At 40.7% G+C, this 12,562-nt stretch overlaps 1 protein-coding gene across 6 annotated transcripts in view; it reads right to left on the reverse strand.

Annotated features, from left to right (window-relative positions):
- VPS13D (vacuolar protein sorting 13 homolog D) overlaps positions 1-11,739 on the reverse strand; it is a 103,214-nt gene extending 91,475 nt beyond the window's left edge. For all 6 annotated transcript variants that reach the window (XM_066982257.1, XM_066982255.1, XM_066982254.1 and 3 more), the window contains exons 1-11: positions 11,584-11,739; positions 7,747-7,919; positions 6,779-6,856; positions 6,344-6,534; positions 5,953-6,033; positions 4,705-4,821; positions 4,378-4,482; positions 3,851-4,021; positions 2,740-2,840; positions 1,962-2,130; positions 740-832 (exon numbers count right to left, since the gene is read on the reverse strand). In XM_066982257.1, coding sequence (XP_066838358.1) covers positions 740-832; positions 1,962-2,130; positions 2,740-2,840; positions 3,851-4,021; positions 4,378-4,482; positions 4,705-4,821; positions 5,953-6,033; positions 6,344-6,534; positions 6,779-6,856; positions 7,747-7,843 — 1,203 coding nt within the window. In that variant the 5' untranslated portion in view covers positions 7,844-7,919; positions 11,584-11,739. The remainder of the gene's footprint in view (positions 1-739; positions 833-1,961; positions 2,131-2,739; positions 2,841-3,850; positions 4,022-4,377; positions 4,483-4,704; positions 4,822-5,952; positions 6,034-6,343; positions 6,535-6,778; positions 6,857-7,746; positions 7,920-11,583) is intronic.
- Positions 11,740-12,562: the final 823 nt, after the last annotated feature.

The following is a 12,562-nucleotide window of genomic DNA, read 5'->3' on the forward strand; positions in this document are numbered from 1 at the left end:
TTGCTACATGTTCATATATGAAGTCATATGAAATTATGTAAGTCTTAGTTTAGAAACGCCGCACTGGGTCTGGCTGGGATGGAGTTGACTTTCCCCACAGCAGCCCATATAGTGCTGTGCTTTGCACTAAATTTTTTTTTTTTTTGCTAGAATGGGGTTGATACTGCATTTGCTGTTGATGCACATTTGCTAGAATGGTGTTGATAGTGCACCAGTGTTTTGACTACTGCTGAGCACTGCTGGCACAGCATCAAGGCCGTCTCTCCAACCCCCATCTCTGTGAAGGCCAGTAGGCTGCAGGTGCACAAGTGGCTGGGACAGGACACAGCCAGGACAGCCAACCTACACTGACCAAAGGGTTATTCCATATTATGGGACACCATGCTCAGCAATAAAAGCTGGGGGGGAGGGAGAAGATGAACAGGAGGACACTTGTAATGAAGGCATTTGTCTTCCGGAGCAACTGCTACACTCTCTAAGATGAAAAGTACTTGCCCTGGTAACTCTGGAAAGAATACTATTGAGGAAGACCATTGTATGGTGAGGCATAAGCTCACCATGCAAGTGACACAAAAGTAAAACCTGAGGAACCAAGCATTGTTTGCCATTTTAGTATTGATACCACACTTCAAAAATCAAAACAAATACATGCCAACACTCTAGCAGAAAAGAAAACACCACCTCAAAATAATTCACTCAAAGATTCCAGATATTACCCTGTACGACAAATGTTTCTCACCTCAGCTAGGTCATGAAATTTATCATGAACAACCTCACATAGTATCTTCAACTCTTCGTAAGTTTGCTCATCCTCAATACGACGCATTTCTGTCTGAAAAGGCAAAAAAAGGTAAAGTAAATACTTTAAAAGAGAATAGCATCTTCCTCACAAACATGACAAATCTCTCTGCACTACGTTTGAGATTCATGGAAAAACTAACATGGCACTAATGTCAGGATCCAAGTACTTAAGCATACAAAAACAAAGTCATATGGGCAGCCATAATACTGACGTTCTCTGTTGTTTCAAATACCTTTATTTGGTATATTTATTTAGATTGTAAAATACATTATTTTAACACTTTTAATGATAAGAAGTCTTTGCTCAACTATATCCTTCTGTCATGCATCAGGAGCAAGGTTTGCAGCACAAAATATAAACCATGGAAAGTAACCTGATTTAACAGAAAGATGAGCTTAGCCATGAGCAAAAATACTACTATAAAAATTTCCAGTACTTTGAGCTACCCCTATAGTTCACATCCAAATAATACAGGTAAGGATTACATACAACTAAGCTTTCAATAAGACTGTACATGTAATTAAGAAATATGAGGTACATGGTGCCCTGAACTGATTTAAGGAAACTGATTTAAGTCCCAATGCACCTAGAGATATAAAGCAGTTAATTATAGTTCACAGGGTTTCTTCCTCCTAAAGTAGAACATGGATTGATTAGTAGGGTCATTTTCCCTCAGAATTCTTTCATCCTAACATCAACTGGAAAAAAGTTTAAAAAAATAAATCAAAGGAAAGCACCCCTGAACAACTAGCCACCATTTTCCCCACATTACCTACATCACCGTATGCATAATGTGACAACGCTTCTGATATTTAAATACATTTTGAGTCTATACAGAATGAGAGTTAAGAAAGCTTAACAGACTGACGTGAGCATTCTATGAGAGCTAATTCTATTTTTGGTGAAAACCAGTTACAGCTCAAAAAGTTTTTGCATAGCAAAACAAAAATACAAGAATCCTGTCATGCACACACCTCCTACAACCCCAGGATTCGAGCATTAAGAACTCAGCTGTAGTCAAAATACAGCCGGTTCCTTGAAAATGACCTGCAGTAAAATTAAAGATGTTTCTAAAGTAGAACAAATTTAAATTTGGTAAGACAAAATAGAACAAATAGAAGATGACTAATCAACATTGTAAAATCTTAAATCTAAATACCTCCTCTGCAGTAGACAGTAGTTCCCCCTTCAACTTGCTATAATACATGTCAGTGTAAGATACTGCATCTCGGGCCCGATGTAATGCAAACTCCCAGGTAGAACGTCGTCTCTGCTCCCTGATCTCCGAAAGATTAGCATTCAAAGCAAAGATCCACCACTCTCGGCAGCTGAAATATTTTAAAATTACTAGATTACCAGTATTTCCAAAAAACAAATGTATGTATGTCAAACTAGTGAAAGTTCCAGAGAGAAAACAGAGGGCAACTGATCAGAAAGGGCATCAGTATTAGAGACAGCACTTATTGGCTAATTCTACAAATTGTGTAGTATTAAGCAGTGCTTTGCAATGTCCCCACTGCTTTAATGGGATTTAGTATATCTGTTATACATCAAGCACAGTCATTAAAGCCACGATGTTGAGTTATATGGACCTGCTGTCTGAAATTATACCATCTTTCTTCTTACTAAAAGTAAGATGAAACATCTTATAGGAGCTCTTTCCACAAAGAAAATTTCAGAATACCATAGTGTCTACATTGGAGAAGAACCTCCAATTTAATTTCAATTCCTGGGAACTGTGAGAGGACTGAAAGACTTAAGTAAGAATAATTTTAAGCTTGGATTATGTCTCAATATTTAAAACTGATTTATGAGGTAGGGAAATAAGACATGAAAACTTAGCATGACTACTATCTCCTATTTGTCTTCATTCAATTCTACCTAGAACATTTTTAGTATCACACTAATTCAACAAGACATCCATAGATAATACTTACTGCTCTGTTACTGTAACCTTTGGTCTCCACTTCCTGAATTTAAGCTGTCGTTCTTTTCTAGCCAGTTCCTTCAAAAATCCCATGATCTGCTGATACTGCATCTTTTAGTTAAAGAGTAGACAATATCAATTAGGCAATATTAGAGTGCTTTCCAAATCAAAGGCAGGGAGGGTGAAACAACCACAGGCTTAGCTTATCTGCATCAATGATCTGCACATGGCTTCAGAATTAAGACTGATGTTTATCATAATTTGGTTCCCTAGTGTCACCTATCTTCTTCCAGTAGCTAAAGGTTAATGTGTGAGATAAAACTTACAGGCTTCCTTGTTTACAAACACAGAGCATGAAACTTGTCAGGTCAAGACTAGCAAGCAACTTAATATTGGCTGCTTTGTACATTATACAGACTAAAAAAAACAATAAACAAACAAAAACCTAAACAAACAAAACAACGACAAAACACATGCATCCTTCTTATTATTACAGTAAACAAAAATGTATTTTTTTGCAGTAATAGGCTGCAGTAAAATAATTTGGAATGCCTGATTTCAAACCAAACAACTTAAGTATATTCCTTTCAGTTGCCTCTAAACCTAAAGCTTTAAGAAAGTTTTAGTTTTATGCTAGGGGTATTTAAGCTGTTACAAACACTACCAGTTTTGCAACCAGTGAGGTGAAGAACTTGCAACAATCCTGCAAGTATTTCACTGCTTGAAGCAACAACTCTTTGCTTAGAGATGCATAATTCAAGACTGCATTTTACCAGCAGAATCTTCAGGAGCACTGATGTATGAACAACATATGCAGTAGGTGAGATGGGAAAGATACACTCTACATCAAACTACCAATTTGACTTTGCAGACATCGTGATAACCAAAAAATAAAGGAATACCTCCTTTAATCAGTCATTTTGTTAGAATCTGACCACAAAGTACGGTGCAATACAGCACACAGATACCCAAGCAATCTTGAAGCCTAACTAGTTCAGACAGTCAATGCAGCCTAACATAGATAGATAGCAGCACAGAGCTCACGATGGCCTCATTTACTCTGCTTCTCAGCAATCTCCATCTCAGAAACCGGGAGTTAAACAAAGATTATCAGTGTTTACCTGTGAAAGCTTCAAGGGTATCGTCTCAAGCTGAATGTCACATTCAAGCCGCGGAGTCTGGCGAGACCTTAAAGGCTCCTTAGAACAATTTCTCTTCAGAAGAGCAGAAGTGCATACAGGTTCCATGATGTAATTATGATCACGGCTTTCCATACTTTTATCCATTGCTTCCTGGGGGTTACAAGAACATTTTTTTCTACATGAAGGGAGTGTAAAATATTTATTAGGATATATTGGTTTAATACATTAGGATACACTCCTATCACTATTACTATATCAGTCCATTTACGAAACCTCTTCAATGTGTTCTCTCTTTAAAGATTAAACATATGGTATGTCACAGCACAACCGTTTTGGGTTACCCACATATCCTGCCATGACAGCACGAAGCCATAAACTTCTGCTGCTCTTAGAATTTATTGGACCTACTACTTTTATGACAGTTAGGTCTAAAATATAGCAAGGAAACTATTGGAAAGAAAATAAACAAAAACACCTCTTTCATATGAGAAATCTCTCTCTCGTACCTGCAGCTGTCCAGGAGGTAGGTCACCCAATAAAGTGCAATCGGTATCCCAATAAACACTGAAGTCAGCAACATCTAATTGCTTTTTCCGCATCAGTTTCTCCACCTGAAGTAGAAAAATTGAACGAAGTCAAGCTCATACACCACATGCCATGTAGTTTTTAAATCTACATACTTGATAAACAATAGAAAATGCCCACAATCTGTTTAATAATCTTCTGGTTATATATATAAAGCTATACTTTTTACTAAATATTTAGTAGCACCCATAAAGTACAGCATAACAACTTAGCTGCCATAAATTCCTGTACAGAAGAGTTATACTTACTGGTTCAAATACTGCATTTTGCATTGATACATTTTTGATGCATATTCCAAATGCAAAAGGCTGCGAAGGATTTGTGACACCATCTTCAAACCTCAGATGGACATCCTGAATTTTTAACTAGACAGGAAAAAAAATTACTAGAGACAGCTATTTACATCAGAGTGCACAGCAGTACTATTTATTAATACTGAAGCCATTTAATATCGCATTTCTGCAATCCTCCAGCAAATTTCTGGTACTCATTTGGACCTCAAAATGCTGTTCCTCACTTCTGGTTTTGTACCCTCTGGTTCTATCTTCTCCTCAAATACCTCGTTCCCTGCTCTTCTCCCCCAAAACAGTTAGCCACTTTCACAAAAGAGTGTACTTTATTTTGCTATCTTACCATTATTCTCCATTTTCGAGACAAATATGTAACAAAGATTCAAGTATGTTTCGTGTACCAGAATCATCAGCATAGGCGAGATCTACAAACTAGCAGCAGCACAAGATGACCTGAAGTAATTTTACAATGGTAAACCCTTAAAGAACACTGAGTTATGGCGGTTTCGCAGTGAATGTAAAGTCCAGGACTGTGATAAGTATAGATACTCTCACATGAGCAAATACATCCCTCTCAGACACCAGGAAAAGCAAGTGGTCTGAGCTATCTTGCTTCTAAATTGCCTCTAGTGAGTTGTAAAGCAATCAAATAATATAGTCATTCTATCTGCACAAGGAGAAGAAAGGAATAGTCCTTTCATGGAGACCAGCAGACAAGCAATTAATCTGTAGAAAGCTGCAGGTTCTTAAATATAAATGATTAGTAACATATATGTTGCTAAATAGTTTTATTTTGCAAACACTATACAGTTTAATAACCTACAACATCTTCTAAACGCTAGAATGTCATTAACTACGTAAGGAATTCCAACGACAAAAAGCTACAGAGCCTAGCAGTCATGTTTTTGAGTCATTTTGAAATTTAGTAGAGACGTGCCAGATTTTTATTTTTATTTTCATGCAAATTAATTATCCACCGACTATTACAAACCAAAAAGAGTTGCTGTTTTCCCCTTGGTAGGGTGTAAGGTTCGTCCTTCCCACAAGTCCCTCTCAGGACTAGTTTGCGATTGAAGGGGACTGTCCTCTGGCAAACATCTATCATTCATTTACATATTTCTTCTCTGGGGACTACACAGTGTGAAGCACAAGTGGGCACAGGTTATTTTTAGCAAATGGGAAAAGCTCTACAACGTAAAGGCTTACTTCAATGTTTTCTACAATTCTGGTGACTACAGATGCCGTAACTGAGTACCAGTAAGATTCCCCCTTCTGTTGTCGTTCTTTCTAAAAAAGAAAACAGAGATAAGCATTAACCACCACTGTTAACAATTGATCAGGAAACAGTACACATATTATACTGAAATTACTGAACGAGAGAGAGAGAGAGAGAGAGAGAAGAAAAACAGATTCCAGTATCATCAATGCATGCTGGGGGGCAGGGATTGGAAACTGCACTGTGTTAGTGCATTTGTATCAATTTCTAACTTAGTTTCCTATGCATTTGTTCTCAGAATTCATATACTTGTTAGGAGACTTAAAATGCAATTAATTTACAAAAGCAGTTTCTTTACTATGAAATACAAGTGCAACTCACTTTCCATTTTTCTTCAAGTGCTAGAAGAAGAGCTTTCTTATGTTCTCTTTCTTGAAACTTCTCCCTTTCCTCATCAAAATCTTCCTTCTTTTCTGGTGCACCAATTAAGTGCAGTTTTGAGACAGATATCACCCATGGATCCACATGTGGGCGATAAAATGGTATCTGTAGTGTTATTTTGCCAATGAAACCTACGAATACAAAACAGAGATGCTATCAGATTCTTGTGTAAACATACTTTTACTACCCCTTGAAAACTTGAAAGGAAAAATGGTGTAAGAAACAAACAAACTAAAAACAACAAACTAAAAACTACCCAAACATCAGGTTACTTCACTTGTTTAAGCTTCTGACTCACAGGTAAAACTCCTTCTAATATACGCAATATTTCCTGTTTATAAATATTTGTCTCCCACACACAGGCAAAATACATACCTGCTTTTACTTCAAATGGTAATTCCAGTTCCTTCAAGGCATCTTTCTTTAGTGGTAAGTTTTCCAGTTCAACAGCACCTGTTGAAAACACAAAGAACAGACAAGTTTGCCGAGCAAAGTTATGTTGAAGAATGCCAACTTGAACATTTTAAGTTTAAAATAACTAGCATCATCTTTCAAAGAAGAAAAAAAAAATTAGCATTTCATGAGAACAGCCAACCTATCACACTACCTTCTGCAACAGCTCTCATGAATATCTAGCATGCTCATTAATTTCCCAGTGCCACATACTCAAACTATTTGATCACATTTGATGAGGTGATCTAGAAGCAATCTTCTGCAAGGACTTAGCTCTGAATTTATTGCCATCAAGGAGAAAGCTTCTACTCTTTGTCTGTCCAAACGGGACACTTCAAGTATTTTCTGAGTATTACCAAAAGTACCCAAACAAAAGCTTTGAAATATTATAAAATAGCAGATAATAGCAGCAAAAGGTAAATTAGAAACTACTGATTTATAGAAGCACAAGATATCCTTATGCCATCTCTTTCACAAAGGTCTTAATTAAAAGGGCGTAACGACTTGCACCAAAACGTAAGAGGTAAAGACTACAGGACATTTCCTGCTGCAGTCCTTCAACAGGGAAGTTATTGAACAGTATTCAGAAGAATGACACACAAACATTATGCAAACTAAACAAGCTGTTAAGATAAGCTTAGCATGCAGTTGAGACTCTCATATAAATTAGTTTAACAATGTTGATTAAAAGGAATATAAACAGGAACACAAGAGAATTTACCATTGATTGCCAAGTGCTAGCAAAAAACTTTATATTAGAAGCATTTATATAAACGTTAAACACAATATTAAGTGATTGTTTCTATTCCATCTTCCATTAAAAAAAACAACTTTTTTTCCTTTTTAAATCACAGAACAAAAACATTACAGAAAATACCCCAAAACCTCACCTTTCAGAAGAGCAACTGAAAGTTGGTCTGTATTCAGGTTGTTGACATATTTGCCCAAATAGGTGTTGAGGACCCAGGCTACCAATCCTTCCAACATGACTGTGTCCTAGAAGAGGGCAACTAACATTTTTCTGTCATTTTCTGGATCTCTGTTCCATAATTGCAGTTTCACCCTGAAAGAAAAAACACGAAGAAAATGAGTGTCTGAAATACAGTCTCAGCAAACCTGAGATACTGTATTCAAGCTAAAAAGCAGTAAAAATACTAAAGCAATTTTTAAAAGGTAGAAGTCAAGCTCATACCATACCCTTTAAGTCCCAAAGCACAGAGCTTCAAACTGAGCTTTGATGATTACAGATTACTCCCATTGGCAAATTAAATTCATCTTTCCAACCTATGTCTAATCAAAACACCGTATTTAGTGATGATTATCAACTAGGCCAATTAACAATCCTTTTTTCAAAAAGGGGAGACTAAAATTCTGCTCTGAGCTGCAGCAGTTTTGCACTGGCTTCCTCGACTTCCACTCCCAGCATTTTCTTCAAGTTGCCAGCATTCTGGTTTTGGAAGTCTAGATGACAGTAACAGGTGTCCTTCTTCATGTGCCACTCTCTTAATTGATTTTACGCCACATCTGTCAGTTTTCAAACTGGGGAAAGAAGCAGACTGTTCCTCAACTTATATAAGGGCTGATCATACTGACACTATTTATTATTCTCCCTCCATTTATCATGCTTCTTCACAAAACTTTCTGGAGTCAGCACTTATAAATTATTCTACTAGAGGACCTAATTATAGACTACTACTACTAGGCTAGAACAACATACAGGGAAAAGACTGGATATTGAAAAAAGGAACAAATACCTATGGCGCAGAGACTCTGCAGCCACCAGGAACACCTCACATCCGCCTCTGTGGGCCCAAACATCTGCAACTCCCATTCTAGGAAGCCAGAACACTAAGCTTTCTGAATTAAAAACATGCTGAAAATTCCCTAAGTAAAACAGCATGCATCATCCTCCCTCCCCATACCCTGTAACTGCTCTGGTGAAGGACTTTCTAACCTCACAGGAAACTTAGGATAACTAGAGCTAAGAGCATTTGTATCCCATGCACAATGCTAAGTGAGAGCACACGCTTTTTCTCCAAACTTGTTTGAATTACAGATTTTGCTTATGCTAAATAAAGTCATGACCAATATTGAGAAAAAGCACCCAACGCATTTCTGAAACGTTTATATTGTTTTTACTCCTTTTCAGTTGTGATGAACAATTACGTTTCTAAAATAGAGGTGCCACTTAACATTTATGTCAAATACAGGAGGAAAGAAAACATTCACCATTAATCTTCAACAATGAACATGATTTTAGAAAAAAACAGCTATACGCCAGCCCTACAAATTCACACAAAGGATAGCTGTGCAAGTAGTGGAAGGATGCACTTTTAGCTGAGCAGCAAGAAGTCAATTTGGCATCCGAATCACATCACAACCAAGAGCCTTCAACTGTACTTTTGCAGAAATCTTATCTGTGAAACAACTCACCCTAGCCAAACTATTTTTTGGGGAACAGTGTATGCGTGGGACGTAATCAGATATAAATCATGTAAATAGTTTATCAAAAATTACTCCAAAAGGTTTTCAAAGCGGTAGCATGGAGTACCACATCAAGGGGTGCAAAAAAGCTGCGTTAGAAAAGCAACGCTCGTCATACCTGTCAACACCTCCCTTTGCACTCTACCACGACTTGAAACAGAAATGATTGCAGAAATTTAACCAGTGAATTGGAAAACTACTACTAGCTTCTTTAAGGCCAAGACCAAGTATGTTTTAACACAGCTAGAACAAAAAGCACTCATGCCTTATCTTCTGGTGAGAATGCTTTAAATGTATTGTAGCAGTTTGGTATTTAGAAATGTCTCTCAACCCCACAAACCTGTTCATGCCACTTTATAAAAGACTGAGTTCTGCAGAGCAGAAAAGCAAGATCATAGAACGGTTTGGGTTGGAAGGGACCTTAAAGATCACCTGGTTCCAGCCCCCTTCCATGGGCAGGGACACCTCCCGACAGACCAGGCTGCCCAAAGCCCCATCCAACCTGGCCTCGAGCACTTCCAGCGATGGGGCAGCCACAGCTTCTCTGGGCAGCCTGTGCCAGTGCCAGGTAAGTCAGACTTATTTGCATTAAAGTTACGTCCGATAACAAGAAGCAAATGACAACTTCAAGAGCTACATTTTAAAAATTATATTAAACTCAGGGCTTTCCCATAATGAGGTTTGCTTGATTCAAGGCATCTATACATTTGATCCTCCACTTCTCTAAAAAATAAAAATAAAAATCGGTGAACATGTTTAGCTAATACAGCTAAAGACAATACCAGAATTAAGCAAATAATGAAAGGGCTTTTTCTAAAGGCTGAAAAGTGAAACTATACTGTCATGCAGAATGAGATACAAATAGAACTAATACAGGTCAAATTACATTCAAATGAGGCATATTTCATGTTAAGCACATATACCATTTTTGTATTTGTAATATTTCTGAATAATTTTTTGGAAACCAAAAGTTTTGAAGTTCTACATAATAAAGATATAGCATTCATACATGCGGGGTCACCACCTTGCATAGACTTTTCTTCTTATAAAACTGACTAGAAAGCTGAAGCTCAAAGAAAAGCAAATACATTAAGCCTTGTCACATTACCCTTCAAAAAAACTAAACAAGTGAAAAAAAAAAAAAGGGATCTACAGGCTGTTAGGAGCCAAATCAGAGGGAAGATCTTGACGTGTCATTCAGAAACACGTAACAGGTTAGCATCCCCACGACTGAAAACATCCAGTGCATGAAGTAATCCATGCCTGAAGTCATCGTAAGAACAGCAAATAAAGTCACCTCCTTAATCCAAACTTCTTGTGGAACATTAATAACTATTTCTATATCTTCCAAATGTTTTAAGGCACGTATATTTGATAACTTTCTAGTCTGCTGCTATGCCAGTGGTAAGAAAAATGAAATATTTATTTTTCCTTTTACAGCGCTTTTATTTCCTTCACATACATGGTAAAAAAGAAACGGTAACCATTTATCAGGATGAGAATTTAAGTCCAAAGCAGGACCTCACTTGAAGCTGGCTTACTTTTTCTGGATAAACGTGTATTTTTTGCAACGCAAACGACACAACCCAGGCTCTGAAGTCTGAGGTCCGAGTCCATGAGCAGGGGGCAGTTTAAGTTAAGGAAGGAAAGCTGGCACGGTGTTGCCTGGTCAGTGCATTGGGGGGGGGGGGGGGGGGGGGGGGGGTTGGCATTTTGATTAGCACCAAAAAAAAAAAAAGGCGGGGGTGAGCCTTCAAGACACTTTCTCCCTCCATACGAACAAATACACCGTGGGGAAGAGGAGAAAGGCAAGAGGAGACCTGTTGGCACGCCAACGTGGGGGAGAGACGAAGCGAAAGGTCACCTTGCCCAAAGGCGGCCGGCGGAGCCCTGAGGGAGCAGCGTGAGGCCGGGGGCACGCGGGGGGGGGGGCGGGGGCGCGGACACGGCCGGGGCCCGACACCGCCAGGGCCCGGCCGCGGGCCCCGAGGCGCCTTCGCAGAGCCCCGGCAAGCGACCGCGTTCCCCCCCCGCTGGCTCCCCGTCCCCGCAGTGGAGGGGCTGCGGCCGCCCTCCGCGGCCCTCGGGGCCGGGACCGCGGGGCGGAGCCCGGCGAGGGGCGTGAGGCAGGGAGGAGCACCCCCGAGCCAGGCCTGGGCCATGCAGCCAGCGCCGAGCGGGCTGACGCAGGAGGAGCCGACGGCCGGGGCCCGGGGCCGCCATCCCCCGCCCCCGGCACTCACCTCGGCTCTCGGTCGCGGACACCTCCACGACGCTGCGGGGGGGGCGGCGGGCTGCGGGCCAGCCGGTGTCCGGCCGAGCGGCGGGGGGAGAAACTGGGCGGGCGCCTAGGTAGGGGAGCGCCGAGCTAGCGCTGCGCTTCTGCCTCCGCCTCTCTGAGGCGGGCCCGCGGCGGGCCCGGCCCGCTCTGTTCTGCGCCGCCTGCAGGGCGGGCCTAGGCATGAGGCCGGCGGGGCAGCGCCGCCCGCGAGGCGGGCGCTGAGGTTGGGGGGCGCCGGAGTCCCGTCAGCAGCGGGACGCGGTCGGCAGCGGCCGAGCCCCGAGGAGGGCCCCGCCGGCGCTGAGGCGCGGCCGGGCTGCTGAGGGAGGGCGCGGTGCGGTTCCTTGTGAGCGTCGTAACCCGCACGTGAAGTACGAGCCCGGCGCCTAAGGAAGGCAGCCCGGCATTGCTCGTGGCATCACACTGCACACAACCGCCTAGTTTACTGACTGAAGAAAGTAGTTTTTCCTCGGTCTTAATAGTACAAAGACCATCAAGTGACCAATAAGCGGCACGCTTTAGCAGCAATTAGAATCATAGAATTATTAAGGTTGGAAAACACCTCTAAGATCATCTGGTCCAACCATGCCCCTACCACCACTGTCACCCACTAAACCATGCCCCTAAGCACCACGTCCAACCTTTCCTTAAACACCCCCAGGGACAGTGATGGCACCACCGGCCCCTCACAGAAACTACAACGTCAAGCAAGTTACAATAAACAAGTTCTTTGGCTCTTAAAAGCATTAAAGGTCCATTGGGCCAGACAGGAGGTCAATATTATGTCTGTTCATCAACTCTGAATGGAACAGTGATATTTGCATATAGAATCCTCTTCAGAGTGCCTATGCACAGACAACGGGAGTTGAGACTGCAGTGTATCAATCCTCTTTTAATTAGGCAGTAACAGTAAGAAATAAAATTGTTTTGAATGCCATTGT

This window comes from Anser cygnoides, chromosome 23 (assembly GCF_040182565.1).
Source record: "Anser cygnoides isolate HZ-2024a breed goose chromosome 23, Taihu_goose_T2T_genome, whole genome shotgun sequence".
NCBI lineage: Eukaryota > Metazoa > Chordata > Aves > Anseriformes > Anatidae > Anser > Anser cygnoides.